We start from the raw sequence: 12,968 nt of genomic DNA, 5'->3' as shown, positions 1-12,968 counted from the left end.
AAGTTCTTGTACTCACGCCGGTGAGTCTCGAACAGTCTGGCCTTCACCTGAGGTGTACTCTCGTGGTAGTTCTCAAGGCACGTCCAAATTTTGTGGGCTTCCTGAAAACCTTGGACGCATGAGAACTCCGCACGAGAAATGCCAACGAACAAGGCATTGACGGCCTTGGCGTTAGCCTCGTGCTGGGTCACCTGGAGAGGTGTGGTCCGAACAGCAAGCACCTCGTAAAGCTGGTTCGTGGTAATTTCCCAGACATCGGCTCCCATGCTCTGCAGGAAGGCTCTCATGCGAACCTTCCAGTAGGCATAATCCTCACCGGAAAACACGGGGATCTTACCAAGACTCGCCATGGTCACCGAGTGGTTTTCGAACCGGTTAAGGTACTGAAAACATCAACCGAGCTCTGATACCAATTGAGGGACCGAAGCCGGCGACCAGAGGGGGGTGAATGGGAGCCGATCAAAATTTCTTTGAAATTCGAATCGTCAGTCTATATCCCGAAAATCACCCAATCCCTCAAGCGTTCTGACCTGAGTTTGGAATAGCTATTGAAAAGCTAAACCAACACAAAAGGTCTCGAACGAACGAGCGAAAACACGAAGCAAATAGGAAGCGAATCGGGAAAACTGCAGAACTGATCTGCCTGGACCGGTCTGACCGGTGTACTGTACCGGTCTGACCAGTCTCGGCTGTTCAAAAACTAGCAGACCGGTCTGACCGGTGGCACCCAGAAAACCCCCGAAAACTTGGATTCAAACGATGAATCTCAACCAAACAACCACGAAAATCGATGAAACTTGGGGGATAGCTTCGCCCCTACCCCGTGAACATATCCCTAAGAGATCTCGTCCTAAAGATCAACAAATCTTGAGAATTCGAGGAGAGATCAAGAAGGATTGGGGTTTTCTCAAAAAACCCAAGAACTCCTATTCTGAAGAGCTAGCGATTCCAGAAGGTTTGTCCGAGGCTAGAAGCAGAGGAACCACTACAAAGAGCTCATGGAACCGTCGCAATCGTGTGCACTAAAAACGAAATCAAAATCCATCACAAACGGGCACAAAAACGACGAGATTGGATCGATTCAAAAGCCCAGAGGGCACAAGGAGGATGGGGCCTCCTTTCCCAATCAAATCCAATACAAAGTCTCACAAATCCATAATCAAAACCAACTCTAAAGAGAAGAACAGAGGGAGGGAGACACAGGGGCGGCGGCCTGGAGAACAGAAGAGTTCACGAACTGATTACGAAAGCCGCGTTTAACCTAACACAAGTAAAGGGGTATTTATACCCGCGGGACCGGTCAGACTGGTACGCTGGACCGGCCAGACCGGTTGATTAGACCGGTCAGACCGGTGCCAGGGACCGGTCAGACCGGTTGGCCTGCAGCACCCCCTGTACACGATCTCATCCGACGGCCGAGGTTCTTTCTTCGAAACGAAGTCTTCTCCGCGATGCCGCCATCTTGATGAAGATCAGGTCCGCGGTTTTGAAGGGTCCGCGAAACCCGGGTAGGTGGCCGGTTTTGAGAAAACCGCCAAAACCTCACGCGCGGGAAGATTCCCGCCTCCACGACGTGACCCTAGACGCCGTTCCCGCCTCGGGCTTCTGACGGCCCTAGACGCCGCCCAACGCCCGTCACCTCCTCGCCCGCAGCGAGGCCCTAGACGCCGTCGACGCCCGTCGCCTCCGTTAGTCCCGAAACCGACGCCCATGCCTCCACGACTTGGTGTCTTCAACCGCCGTCCGCCTCCTTGGTTTTGTGGCACAAACCAAGAAACCCGCCTTCCGTCGCCGCTTGCGCCCTCGATCCAGGAGTGGACGCCACAGCTGCCGTCCGGTCCGAGCTCCGGTCCCGGCTGCCCTTCACCGCCGTCCACCGCACGGTCCATCGGCCACAGCACCTCCACGGCAGCTCTCCGTCGACACTTGACGCCCGTGTACCTGCAATCCAAAGACCAAGCGCACGATCACACCGCACGGTTGACAATTCACTCATCACAGGCAGGATAGAGTACTCTCGTTCCTCATTATGGTTGCAGATTTGCATTGATCCGAGCTTCAGAGGATCAATATTCTCTCTAGTTGATAGGTGTTTCGTATATGTGATAGCTCATATTCGTGGTGGTGGGGAAATGGGCCGGAAATGGTATGAAGATGGGAAGCTTTTGAAGAAGAAGAACACTTTTACCGATTTCATTGATTGTGCTGAGCACTTGATACAAAATAAATACTGTTCCAAGGAAAAGCTTTGCGTCAATGGCAGAAGTGCAGGTGGCTTACTGATGGGTGCTGTCCTAAATATGAGGCCTGACTTATTCAAGGCTGCTGTCGCTGGAGTCCCTTTTGTTGATGTTGTGACAACTATGCTTGATCCAACTATCCCACTGACAACAGCAAAAATTATTTGTAGAGATACTTTCTGGAAATGTTCTTTGGTGCCGTTTTGTCCTTTCCCTAACACTTAATCACATTTGGGTACCAAATCATCAAATCAATACCAATTGATATATCCATCCAAATGTTTAAGCAATGCATCCTTTTGAATGTTTGTCCCACCACACCGCGGACTGGGGCTAGATACTTAGGCAAAGATTGGTACGTTAGACTTGAGCAAGTCTCAGGGGTAGGATACGATGATTCCTTGTTTATTATAGCTATTATATAGACTCCTTAATAATCTGAACAAATTTAGCTTTTGAATTGTTCTTTAATTTCCTTATGCTTTGTGCCTGAGAATAGGAACAGAATAGTTGGCACTTGCGTGACAATTGCAATTCTGTGATGTTTTTTGTTCGAGCTGTACACTCATCCATTCTGTTACGGCTATCTACTTGTTTCCATTCTCACGAATCTGTGTTTGTTACCCTTGGTTCAGGAGTGGGGTGATCCAAGAAAAGAAGAATACTACTACTATATGAAATCATACTCTCCCGTTGACAATGTAAGTGGTGATGTTTGTGTTCCCCTTGGCATATTATTTACTAATGATGAAGGTAGGATGATGTTTATTTCTGGTGAAAATATGTATGTTAGCCGTGGAGTGGGCCTGTGAATACATGCATGTAGTGTTATTGAGTTGCGGTGTTTTGTTTGTCCATGTGACAGGTGGCAGCACAAGAGTATCCCAACATTCTTGTCACCGCTGGCTTAAACGGTAGGTGTCCCTTGGATTTGCATTTGAAAAAAATACTGGTAGGTAGCTGAGTCGTTTGGTTTGTGATAACGAACCAGATCCTCGCGTGATGTACTCTGAACCGGTGAAATACGTGGCGAAACTGAGGGAGCTGAAGACGGATGGCAATCTTCTGTTGTTCAAGTGCGAGCTGGGTGCTAGACACTTCTCCAAGTCGGGAAGGTACAGAAGTAGTTTGTTTTGTAGATGAAGCAAAGTAAGGTAGGAGTAAGATGCTGATGATGGTTTTGCTGTGGTTGCGGGTTTGAGAAATTACAAGAAGATGCGTTTACTTACGCATTTATCCTCAAGGCCCTGGGCATGACTCCAAAGCTGGCTTCGTTGTGAATGTGATGGAGTGGATTCATTCAACACATATGATTGGAGCAGGGCAGTATGGCTTTTATTTTTGGCCGGGAGCCTGAGAGGTCAGAGGAGAGGAGAATTTGTTGATTGATCATCACCATATTCAAATTGGCATAAATTCAGGAAACAGCACTACTTTCCGGTGGTGTCCAGCAAACAGCACTCAAAATTCATGTATTCATCAAACAACACCGGTTTCATAAAGTAAATTCGTAAAATAGAACTTCATATACTTTTCCCTTTCTTTTACTTCCCGTTTATCATTTCTTCACGTGAAAACGGACCAAATTACCCCTGCTGTTACAAGGGCCTCCCTTTTTTTTCATTGAACAACATAACAATAGATTGCACCATGCTAAGAAACCACACTTGTAGATGTGTTGTAGCTAGGGGTGGTAAATGGTCTTAAAATTTGACTTAGATTATCTAAGGGTCGAGCCTTAAAAGAGACGGTGCTCTAAAAGAGCCGGTGGTCTAATCTAAGGGTCAACTTGGATTGTGGAGAGACCTTAAAGCCAACTTTTAGCATTCGTCATCTGACAGCTCGTTGTCATGTGAGTGGTTGGTTGCCATCTGTTGTTTTAGGGTGCGTTTGGTTGGGGTGCGTTTGGTTGGAGAGTGAGATGGGATGGAACGGTTCCATTCTGGATTAGAAGGATGGAACGGCTCTATCTTTATGTTTGGTTGAGAGGATGGAATGGTTGTAGTTTTGTGTTTGGTTGAAGGGATGTGCATCAATAGTCTGCGTTGTCCATGACCTTTCTAGGTTGGATATTTGATTAAATCAGTTATGAAGGTTTTGGTTCAGCAAAACGGCCATCAAATTTGTTAGAAAACCATAAGCAGATCAAAATTTATTACGTTAAATTGGTTTGGTTAATACGCTAATATCTCTAAATAAATACATCAACAAAAAGATAAACCGGTGCTGTTTCTTGAGCGCCGGGGATTTCATGTGGCATGTGTTGCTGGGCCCGGGTAGGCAGAAAGTAGGGAGGAGGATGCCCTTGCCGCAGCTGCTGTGCAGTGCGCAGTGGCTGCCAAAAGTGAGTATGACTGGGTTGGGTTCTTGGGTTGGAGGCAGCTGGGACGGGAGCAAGAGCATCGTCCGTCAGGGGAGCCGGCCCAGAAACCCATAGTCCGTCTGGATTGAGTCACTAAATTTTAGTCCCGTGATATTTGATACTAATTAAAAATATTAAATATAGATTAATTATAAAATAAAGGCTAATTTAAAGGATAAATATATTAAATCTAATTAATCTATCATTATCCTATGTTTACAGTAGAATAATGTGATAAAATTTTAGACTATTTAGGTTTAATGGATTCGTCTAGGGAATTAGTCTCCATCCGTGTAATTAGTTTTATAATTAGTCTATTTAGTATACATAATTAGTTTCCAAATATTGCATGTGATAGGGACTAAAATTTAGTAAAGATAATCAAACAATTTCAGGTTGTCGTGCTCTGCTGGTGCGTGGTGGCTGCCGACTGACATCCATTGCTGGTGCGTGGTGGCTGCCGGCCGACATCCATTGTACAGTCTGCCTGTCTTGACCAGAGGTTGCGTTGGTTTACTTGGCCAAAAACAACAAAAGAGAAGCAAGGAGGGAGCATTGACCTCGCCTGCCTACCTACTCTCTCCGCTCCAAATTATGGATCATTGGACTTTTCTAACCTGAAGTTTAAGTCATTTTTGATAAACTTGTATTGATAAAATATGCCACAATAAAAAAGTGATATTTTGTACAAATTTTTTAAATAAAACAAATGATCAAACTTGTTATCGAAAAAGTCAAACAACTTATAATTTGAAACGAAGGGAATACCTCTTATTCTAGTTTGGGTCATGCTTTGACACGATGAGAGAGAGAAAAGATCACACCCTCTTCCGTCCGTCCGTCTCTTGCTGCTTTGCTTGATTGCTATTGCTACTAGCGTTGTGTTGTGTTGTGTTGAGCAAGGCATGATACTCTCTTTGAAAGTCCATCATAGAGATCATATATAATTAATATAGGGGAAACACATACACTCGCCGTATTTGTTGTTGGAAAGTCTGTTTGGTTTGCTACCAAATTTTGCCATGCCAAAATCTAGGCATGCCAATAGAATTTGGCTATCAATTGGTTCATGCCTAGAAATTAGTCATTTTGACCAAAATCATGGCAAGTCACTAGAAACTTCTTAAACCTAACAAGAGAAAAGAGAGTATTGGTTGGCACTAATTCAAATAAATATCTAAATTTTTTGCCAACACTTTGACATGCCCTAATTTTGGGAAGCCAATATATTGGCTTGGCAAAAATTGGTATCCAACCAATCAGGCTCTATATTATATAAGAGACGACCAAATAACATAATAGGAAAAGTTCAATTCACTCTTTCCTTTCTAAATTACTTGTCGTTTTAATTTTTTTAGATATATAGTTTTTTCCCCAATACATCTACATATATTATATCCAGGTGCAGCTGAATCTGAAAAATCTAAACTGATTAATAATCTGAAACGAAGTGGGTAAAGTTCTTTCTAAGTTGAATGAAAGAAAATGATATGCTCCAGCAGTAGTAGTAAAATAAAAGAAAAAGCAGTCCAGTGGAGTGGAGCCCCCAAGGCCAGGAACGGAACCCCAGCAGGCGAGGCGAAGGCGAGCACCAACACCGCAGAGAACACGCCTCCTCCCCCCTCCAGATCCAGGAGGCCTCCCACCGCCCCCTCCTCCCCTGCTGCTGCTGCTGCCGCCGCCGTGGAGGTGGAGTCGGGGGCCGTCCGTCCTCCCAATCCCCCCAATCCCCAATTCGGTCGGGATTCCCCCCTGCCTTCGCCTTCGCCTTCGCCTTCGATTCCATTCCATTCGATTGGTAAGAAGAAGCCCTAACTAACCTCTGCCCCCCGTCAATTTCAATCCATCCTCCGTCCTTGCCCATGGATTTCTTTGTTTGCGCCGCCCAAAACCAAATCAAATGACTCTTCCTTCCTCTACTATGCCATACAAATACTACTTTATTTACTGCTAGCACACGTTCCCCATCTCATTTCATTTCTTCAATACCAATATGGGATGGGAGGGATTATCCATCCGCTTGCTTAAGATCCAACATTCCTCACTTGCTGCTATCCCTCTCTTGCAGACCTTCACCCCTGGGGACTTCCAAGCTCATACTCATATGACGCCGCCACAGCACCACAGGTAATCCAACCACCCACCATTGATTGCAAGAATTAGCCTCTATTTATGAATCGCTACTGATTTCATACCAACTATGTTTGCTAAGGCAATTCGTCACTTAAATGCTGCTGTGCTGTTCCAAATGAAACAGCATGCCTTGTTAACACGAATGGATTATTTACTCCACGCGTTGCCCATGCTTACAGCTTTGAACTACTTTACTCTCTCGTTGGTTATTACATGAGTAAAGCCTCTTTTCTTATTTACATCGCCGGCCGTTTAACAACAAACTCTTGTCCACGTGATCCATGCACACCGATAATTTTTCTTCCCTTGCTACTCGTTGTTCACTGAATTATTATGCCCCTTTCAGGATTTTTTTTTCAACTTAATGAATATTGGTGAACTTTGGACCCAAAAAAGATTCCGTCCAAGGGTAAAGAAAGTAGCAGACCAGCGATAAAAGAGGCAAGATGCTCGAGGATTTCTTCACTCTAACTGAGATGAAGGATGGAATTTCAACTCCTGCAAGAATGGCCGAGCTTATATCTGAGATCCAGAAGCTAAAAGACGCTGCCCAGATTAACACAGCCGACATGATAAGGCAGTGTTCTACTGCTGCAAACACGCTAGCATCCACCAAAAATGAAGAGTGCCTTCAACATTTCGTTCACCTCAACGGTGTTGGCTTTCTCAACCATTGGCTTCAGGATGCTCAAAATTGTGGTGGGGATGTGAGCACTTCAGCTGAGGATCTAATTGTTGCAATACTAACTGCGTTGGAGTGTCTTCCGATCAATAATGAGCAGTCAGCTTCGAGTGGCGTTATATCTACTGTTAACCACCTACTTGCTCACGGAAATGCCGTGATCAACCAAAAGGCAAGAGCACTCTGTCAGAAGTGGAGCACTGTACCAAAATATGGTACAGATGACAAACATTTTGATAAAGAGGAGGCATGTCGGACTGATCAGAAGACTCCAGAAGTTAGCCATAAGACAGAAATTGATAAACAGAGTGTAACGAACGAAGGTGGAAATACTGTTGATGAATCAAAAACTGAGGTGATGACTTGTTCAGATGCACCCTTGTCTGATCCTTCCCGGACCAATGATAATACAGATGCGAAAAAGCAACCACCAGCACTGACATCTCCAAGTTCGTCAAATGGAAACACAACTCTAGGGGGTGCAAAGAACTTGGTACCGTCCCCTACATCTGGATGTCGTGGGGGCTTAGAAGATGGACAGTCCATCACCAAGGAAACTTCTGCTTCAAATGATGTAGATTTGTCCGTGAGTGGCATACTCCGGTCAAACTCGATCAATGCAAAGAGCAGTTCTGGGCAAGATGCACCATTGGATGCGACTCCAGCAGCCATGTCTGTAGATCCTAATAAACATGGCAAGCTGTTTGTTAATAGCAAAATGGATTTGGAGGATAATATTGTTTCAACTAGCTCATGTATTAGGGAATCTGAGCCATTTGCAGCTGGTAGGTTTCATTTAGAGAAGGATACAGCAGCCACTTTGAACCATCTCGCTGCTGTAACCCGTGATTTGCAAGGTTTGTCTGAGGAAAGTACAGGCAAAGAAGAGGGACCTACATCATCATCTAGTACAGATGATACGGGCATGGGCAGTGAATATATATTGAAGAGATGCATGAAGAGCTTTGGGGATTCCTCAAAGGCAACAGACACAAAATCGACTGCATTGAAAGGGGAGAAATCAACACGACTAACAGAGTATGATGATACAGATGCACTAGAAGTAGCACGTCTGGTAGCAATTGAGGTGGAACGGGAGGTCATTGACTACAGAGGACCCTTTTGTGGTTCTCCTGATATTAATTCCAGGAATGCTGATAGTCCTGACTTGGAAGCACGGCGGCAGCCTGTACCTACTGTTGATGAACTGAATGACAATAAATCTTCCACTACAAGTGCTGATTCAGGAAGTTCCTCATCTCTTAAGGAGGATGGATCAGGCATTACAGATGGCAGTGGTCCATTGAGTAGAAAACATACACGGGGTGTGGAACTGGGGAACTTAGACCTCAATGAAAACCAGTGTCCAGAGGAAGCTGACTGTAATCCCAAGTCCATCCTTAGTAATTCTGTCAATCTGTCAATGCCTATAGCTGTGGCTGCTTCAAGAGGCTCATCTGTGTTTCCAGCTCGACTCCACTTTGAAGGTGGACTTGGGTGGAAAGGCTCTGCTGCAACCAGTGCCTTTCGCCCAGCTTCACCTCGGCGGACTCCTGATGCAGAGAAGTCGCTGTCAGCTTCTTCACATAAAACAAACAATGTGCTATTTGATTTAAATGTAGCTGACAGTGATAGTGCTACTTCTGGTGAGCCACTCTCAACAGCAATCCTGCCTGCTTCATCTGACCTAGCTTCCAAGGGTGCTTCTACAGCAGTTGGTGTGAGCGGAGGACTGAAACTTGACCTCAATTGCTCATGTGGCGATGAGGAAGATGCTATCACTGCAAGCAATGTAGTGCCTATGTGGAACCGCCAACAATTCAATGGCAACTGGAGTCAACCTTCTTCCTCCTCTTCTTCAAGGCAACCTGCAGTCAGAAACTTTGACTTGAATGACAACATGTCAATCACTGATGGTTCTGGACGCGGAATAGATGGGTCTTCTGTCAAGACTCCTGCAAGGGATTCGTCCGATCATTCTGCTGTGACAATTATGGGTAAGAGGATACTTGTTGGGCAGAAAGAACATGGGCAACAATACCAGCACAACTTTCTGGGACTGAGTGCGGAATCAAGAGCTCCTGCGAGATCTATTCAGTCTTTTGCACATACTTTTGATCATAGTGGTGTCAGTTATCCATCTCAACCTGCTATGCCTTTCCCGCCAGCTTTCTTTGCCCCAGGAGGCGTTCAATACAGGGTTGATGCAAAGGGTGCACCAGTCATACCACCGCTATCAGGCTTAAGCCTTGGCATTTCTCATCCATCTTTCAGCACCAGAGCAACCCCACCCTCATCTAATGAATTGAGTTACTATCATCCTAGCATGGATTTCAACTACGGAGTGCCATCTGATGGTGCACGTAGGGAAGCCGGAAGCTACTGGCCCGTGTCCTACCAGGGTCAGACCATCTTTATGGATGAACGTGCGAGGACTAGGTCACAAGGTGGCAGTTCTGGGTTGGTGCTGAAGCGAAAAGAACCTGAGTCAGGTTGGGATATGTACTCACGTCGTTGAGCATGAAGGTCTGTTGCAGCTGTAATCGATTTTGTCTTGTTTTCTGAATGGTTTGTTCGATGTTCCGTTTATGGCGGCACCTTGGACATTGTATTCTAGGGTATTTCTTTGACACCAGAAAATGGGTCAGCTTTATTAGGTCTGAAGACATACACGGAGAACTGAATAAGAGGTCAGCTACAGGTAGATTTAAGAGACGTCACCATGGCATGGACATTGTTAGCTGCTGGAAAGCCACCCTGTGTAGATCTGGTTCTTTGTGAATGTATTAGCTTGTTTTAGATGACATAATATAGCCAAATTGCTCTCTGCGGAAAGCTGAAATTATGTAAATCATCGTATAACTCAATAGATGAAATGCATCCTTTTCTTATCCATCTCCTTTTCCCTGGGTTAGAGCAAGTTATATGGTCAATTACTGTTGTACATATCATTTTTACGAGCTGCGCATTTAACCCTTGTATCCTTCTGGCAGTTTTTGAAACTTGGATGCATCAGTTGTTTGTATGAGTTGCGCCCTTTGTTGTTGATACCTGATTTTTGGCAAGTGTCTTGGTGGGTATTTCTGTTTGGCAATAAGTTAATCAAATATGTACATGATATTGTTATATGATCTAGACTAATACGAAATAGCATTTCAACAAATATGAGAGACATCAAACCAGCAAATAGAATAATTGATCTATTGTGACCTGTTATTGATTAATTACAACTGTATAATAATGGAAATTGAGTATGAGAAGAAGCTCAGGGTAAAAATGACTCTTCACATCTATCTCATGGTATTATGGAGCATCACATTAGCATAGGGACAAATTTGACCTAAAAACAAAAATTGAGGGACCAAATTGGTCTTTTTGAAAGTTGAGAGACCAACTTGGTCCTTAGAGCAAAGTTGAAGGAACCAAAGTGGCTATTTTGCCTTTCTGTTTTGTTCGGAGGCATGAGTAAGCCGGTGGTATTTGCGTTCCCAGGATATGGCCAAGCGACTGAGATCAGTGGCTCAGTCCTCATCTTTCAGCAAAAGTACACAAGGAGCGGGATCGAGATTCTTCCCTATCAAGTCCTAACTGTGTATCATTGCCATCATTAATCAACCGAACTAACAATGAGCTCTATAAACTGACAAGCATGTCTGGCTGCCAATTCGTCTAAAACTGCTACACTGAGAATGGAGGGCTGGTTTCCATGTCAGAATAACATCCATCAGGCAGGACACAGCCATTTCAATTCCAACAACGGCGGGCTCAGTTCGAGTTCGCTTCCACTTGGTCAGATTTAAGAAGCCCTTGTGGTTTGGCAGCTCCAGATATCAATCAGTCCTCTCCTATTGCTTTTCGTCTCTTTGGATTCTGGGCGTCCTCTCCATCGCACCTGCACAATAATAGCATTATACATTTCTTTTCTTTCGCTAAAATCTTTCAAAAAAAAATCTTTTGCTAACAGCAACTGATAGTTACAGTCTAGTGGTCGAAACAGAAATTATTACTGTATCATCCAGACATCTATTGCAGTAACAAAGGAAAACAAGCAGCAGCAGCAGCAAGAAGTAAGTACCCATCCTGCATCTGCTTCCGTTTCTTGTTGATACCATTTGGCAGTGGCATCACATCTTGGTGGGGCCTGACCACCTCCTCAGGATCATGGCCATTTAGCAAGGCAAGCATCTCCAACATACTCGTATCAACCGAGGCTTGTCTTAGTCGCTCTTTCAACTCTCCCAGCAAAACGAACGCTGCAAAATCCACAAGAAATTTTAATACTTGTGTGCGTGAGGTAAGTGAGGTGACATACCAAGAGCCCGCAGCGCGCGGACATGGAAGACTTTGTCGGCGAGGTCAGGATGGCCGGCGTTGGAGGCCCGGGTCATGGCAACCTCCTTGAGGCCGATCAACAAACCCTAGAAAGATTGATACGGAAAGTTGATTATCACTAAATTGGCCCTCGGAGAAGAGTAATCAATCGATGTTGCATTCGAGAGATTGGGTGGGAAGGAAGCAAGGAAGAAAGATCGCGTTACGAGCTCGGGCTCTGAGAGGGTTTGAAGCCACCGCTTGTCTTGTGCATCTTGCCGCGTCTTGCTCTCCGACTCCGGCGTGACGGCGGCGTTGGCGGCGGGAGCCATGAGGCCTAGTGGAGAGGAAAGGGAGGGACGTCGTTCCCTTTGGGCCGGGCGGCGGGGGAGATGGATGAGATCTGGACCGTATGATGCCCTCTTTCTTTTCTTTTTCCTTTTTTTTGTAAACAATAAATAATACCAGGCGTTCCACGATTCAAAGATTTCACCTTCTCGTAGTCTGTCTTTCACCCAGAATTGAAACATTGTATCATACAAATTTAATTATATTCCTATTTTAGAATTTTTAATATGATGCCAAGAGCACCATCCTACTTCATGCGAAGCAATCATCAAATGGAGAAGAAATTTCCTTCCCATCATCGTGCAGGCCAGTTTTAGTAATAACAGTATGAAGCACGGGGTGAAGCAGAATTGGCTGGCCATATGAAACCAACAGATACGGCTAAACATACAAGTCGAGTTGTGTCGGTACCGATACTTACTCTTACTGCGGCAAGGCAGGACCCGCGTAGTTATCCGTAACTGCGTGGAAAGGACGGAGTAGCCAGGCCCCACGGGCCAGGCTCTTCCCTCACCAGGCCAACGGCCCCGAACCCGTTCCCCGCCTGGGGATGGGTCCGGAGACGCCACGTGCCTCTAAGCAAGGGAAGATCCGAGCTGACAGCCGAGACCTCGAACCCCCTTAGGGGTCCGGGACCTCCTGCGCCCGCCCGGACCCCCCTTACCGTGTAGGGGTCCGGAGCCGCCACGTGGCCCGGAGGCATGGGCTCGAGCGCGAGCCTTCCGCTGGAAGACTCGCGCACCCACTACATTTAATGCAGATGGACAAGGCGTGCTCTGCCGCCGCGGTAGGCGAGACAGCCTTTGTCAGGCCTCGCTGTGCACCGCGTATTACCAAGGTGCACAGTGCAGCCGCCTGTGCCGCACCCGCGCAGGGCCCGTCTGCCGCATTA

The 12,968-nt window shown here is 45.8% G+C and overlaps 2 protein-coding genes and 1 long non-coding RNA gene across 4 annotated transcripts; 2 read left to right on the top strand and 1 right to left on the bottom strand.

The window, feature by feature from the left end:
- Window positions 1-2,869: 2,869 nt before the first annotated feature.
- LOC120704585 lies at window positions 2,870-3,362 on the top strand. The gene is made up of 3 exons (XR_005687608.1): window positions 2,870-2,941; window positions 3,106-3,154; window positions 3,232-3,362. It is a non-coding gene; the product is annotated as an uncharacterized LOC120704585 (long non-coding RNA).
- Window positions 3,363-6,152: 2,790 nt separating this feature from the next.
- Window positions 6,153-10,393, top strand: LOC120704584. The gene is made up of 3 exons (XM_039989034.1): window positions 6,153-6,400; window positions 6,671-6,729; window positions 7,082-10,393. The coding sequence occupies exon 3, from the start codon at window positions 7,182-7,184 to the stop codon at window positions 9,933-9,935; it is 2,754 nt and encodes a 917-aa protein (XP_039844968.1). The 5' UTR covers window positions 6,153-6,400; window positions 6,671-6,729; window positions 7,082-7,181; the 3' UTR covers window positions 9,936-10,393.
- Window positions 10,394-10,688: 295 nt separating this feature from the next.
- LOC120704583 lies at window positions 10,689-12,145 on the bottom strand. Of its 2 annotated transcripts, none has more exons than XR_005687607.1 (4): window positions 11,956-12,145; window positions 11,752-11,835; window positions 11,493-11,670; window positions 10,689-11,309 (listed from the first exon to the last, which is right to left on the bottom strand). XR_005687607.1 is itself a non-coding variant. In XM_039989033.1 (4 exons), exons 1-4 carry the CDS (start codon window positions 12,058-12,060, stop codon window positions 11,252-11,254), a joined length of 447 nt encoding a protein of 148 aa, XP_039844967.1. In that variant the 5' UTR covers window positions 12,061-12,145; the 3' UTR covers window positions 10,689-11,251. The 2 variants fall into 2 exon arrangements, 1 of the variants encoding a protein (XP_039844967.1); XM_039989033.1 differs by having other exon boundaries at window positions 11,730-11,835.
- Between the last annotated feature and the right edge of the window lie 823 nt (window positions 12,146-12,968).

Source organism: Panicum virgatum, chromosome 4K (genome assembly GCF_016808335.1).
Source record: "Panicum virgatum strain AP13 chromosome 4K, P.virgatum_v5, whole genome shotgun sequence".
NCBI lineage: Eukaryota > Viridiplantae > Streptophyta > Magnoliopsida > Poales > Poaceae > Panicum > Panicum virgatum.
Note: the sequence above shows the minus strand (reverse complement) of the source record. Positions and strands in the feature narration are given on the sequence as shown.

Bases quoted from the DNA above. Each gene is read 5' to 3' on its own strand.
- LOC120704584 (XM_039989034.1), top strand. From the start codon at position 7,182: ATGCTCGAGGATTTCTTCACTCTAACTGAGATGAAGGATGGAATTTCA.
- LOC120704583 (XM_039989033.1), bottom strand. From the start codon at position 12,060: ATGGCTCCCGCCGCCAACGCCGCCGTCACGCCGGAGTCGGAGAGCAAG. The intron at 11,836-11,955 runs GTAACGCGATCT...CAATCTTTCTAG, and splicing joins CCCTCTCAGAGCCCGAGCTC to GGTTTGTTGATCGGCCTCAA. The intron at 11,671-11,729 runs GTATGTCACCTC...TGGATTTTGCAG, and splicing joins CCGCGCGCTGCGGGCTCTTG to CGTTCGTTTTGCTGGGAGAG.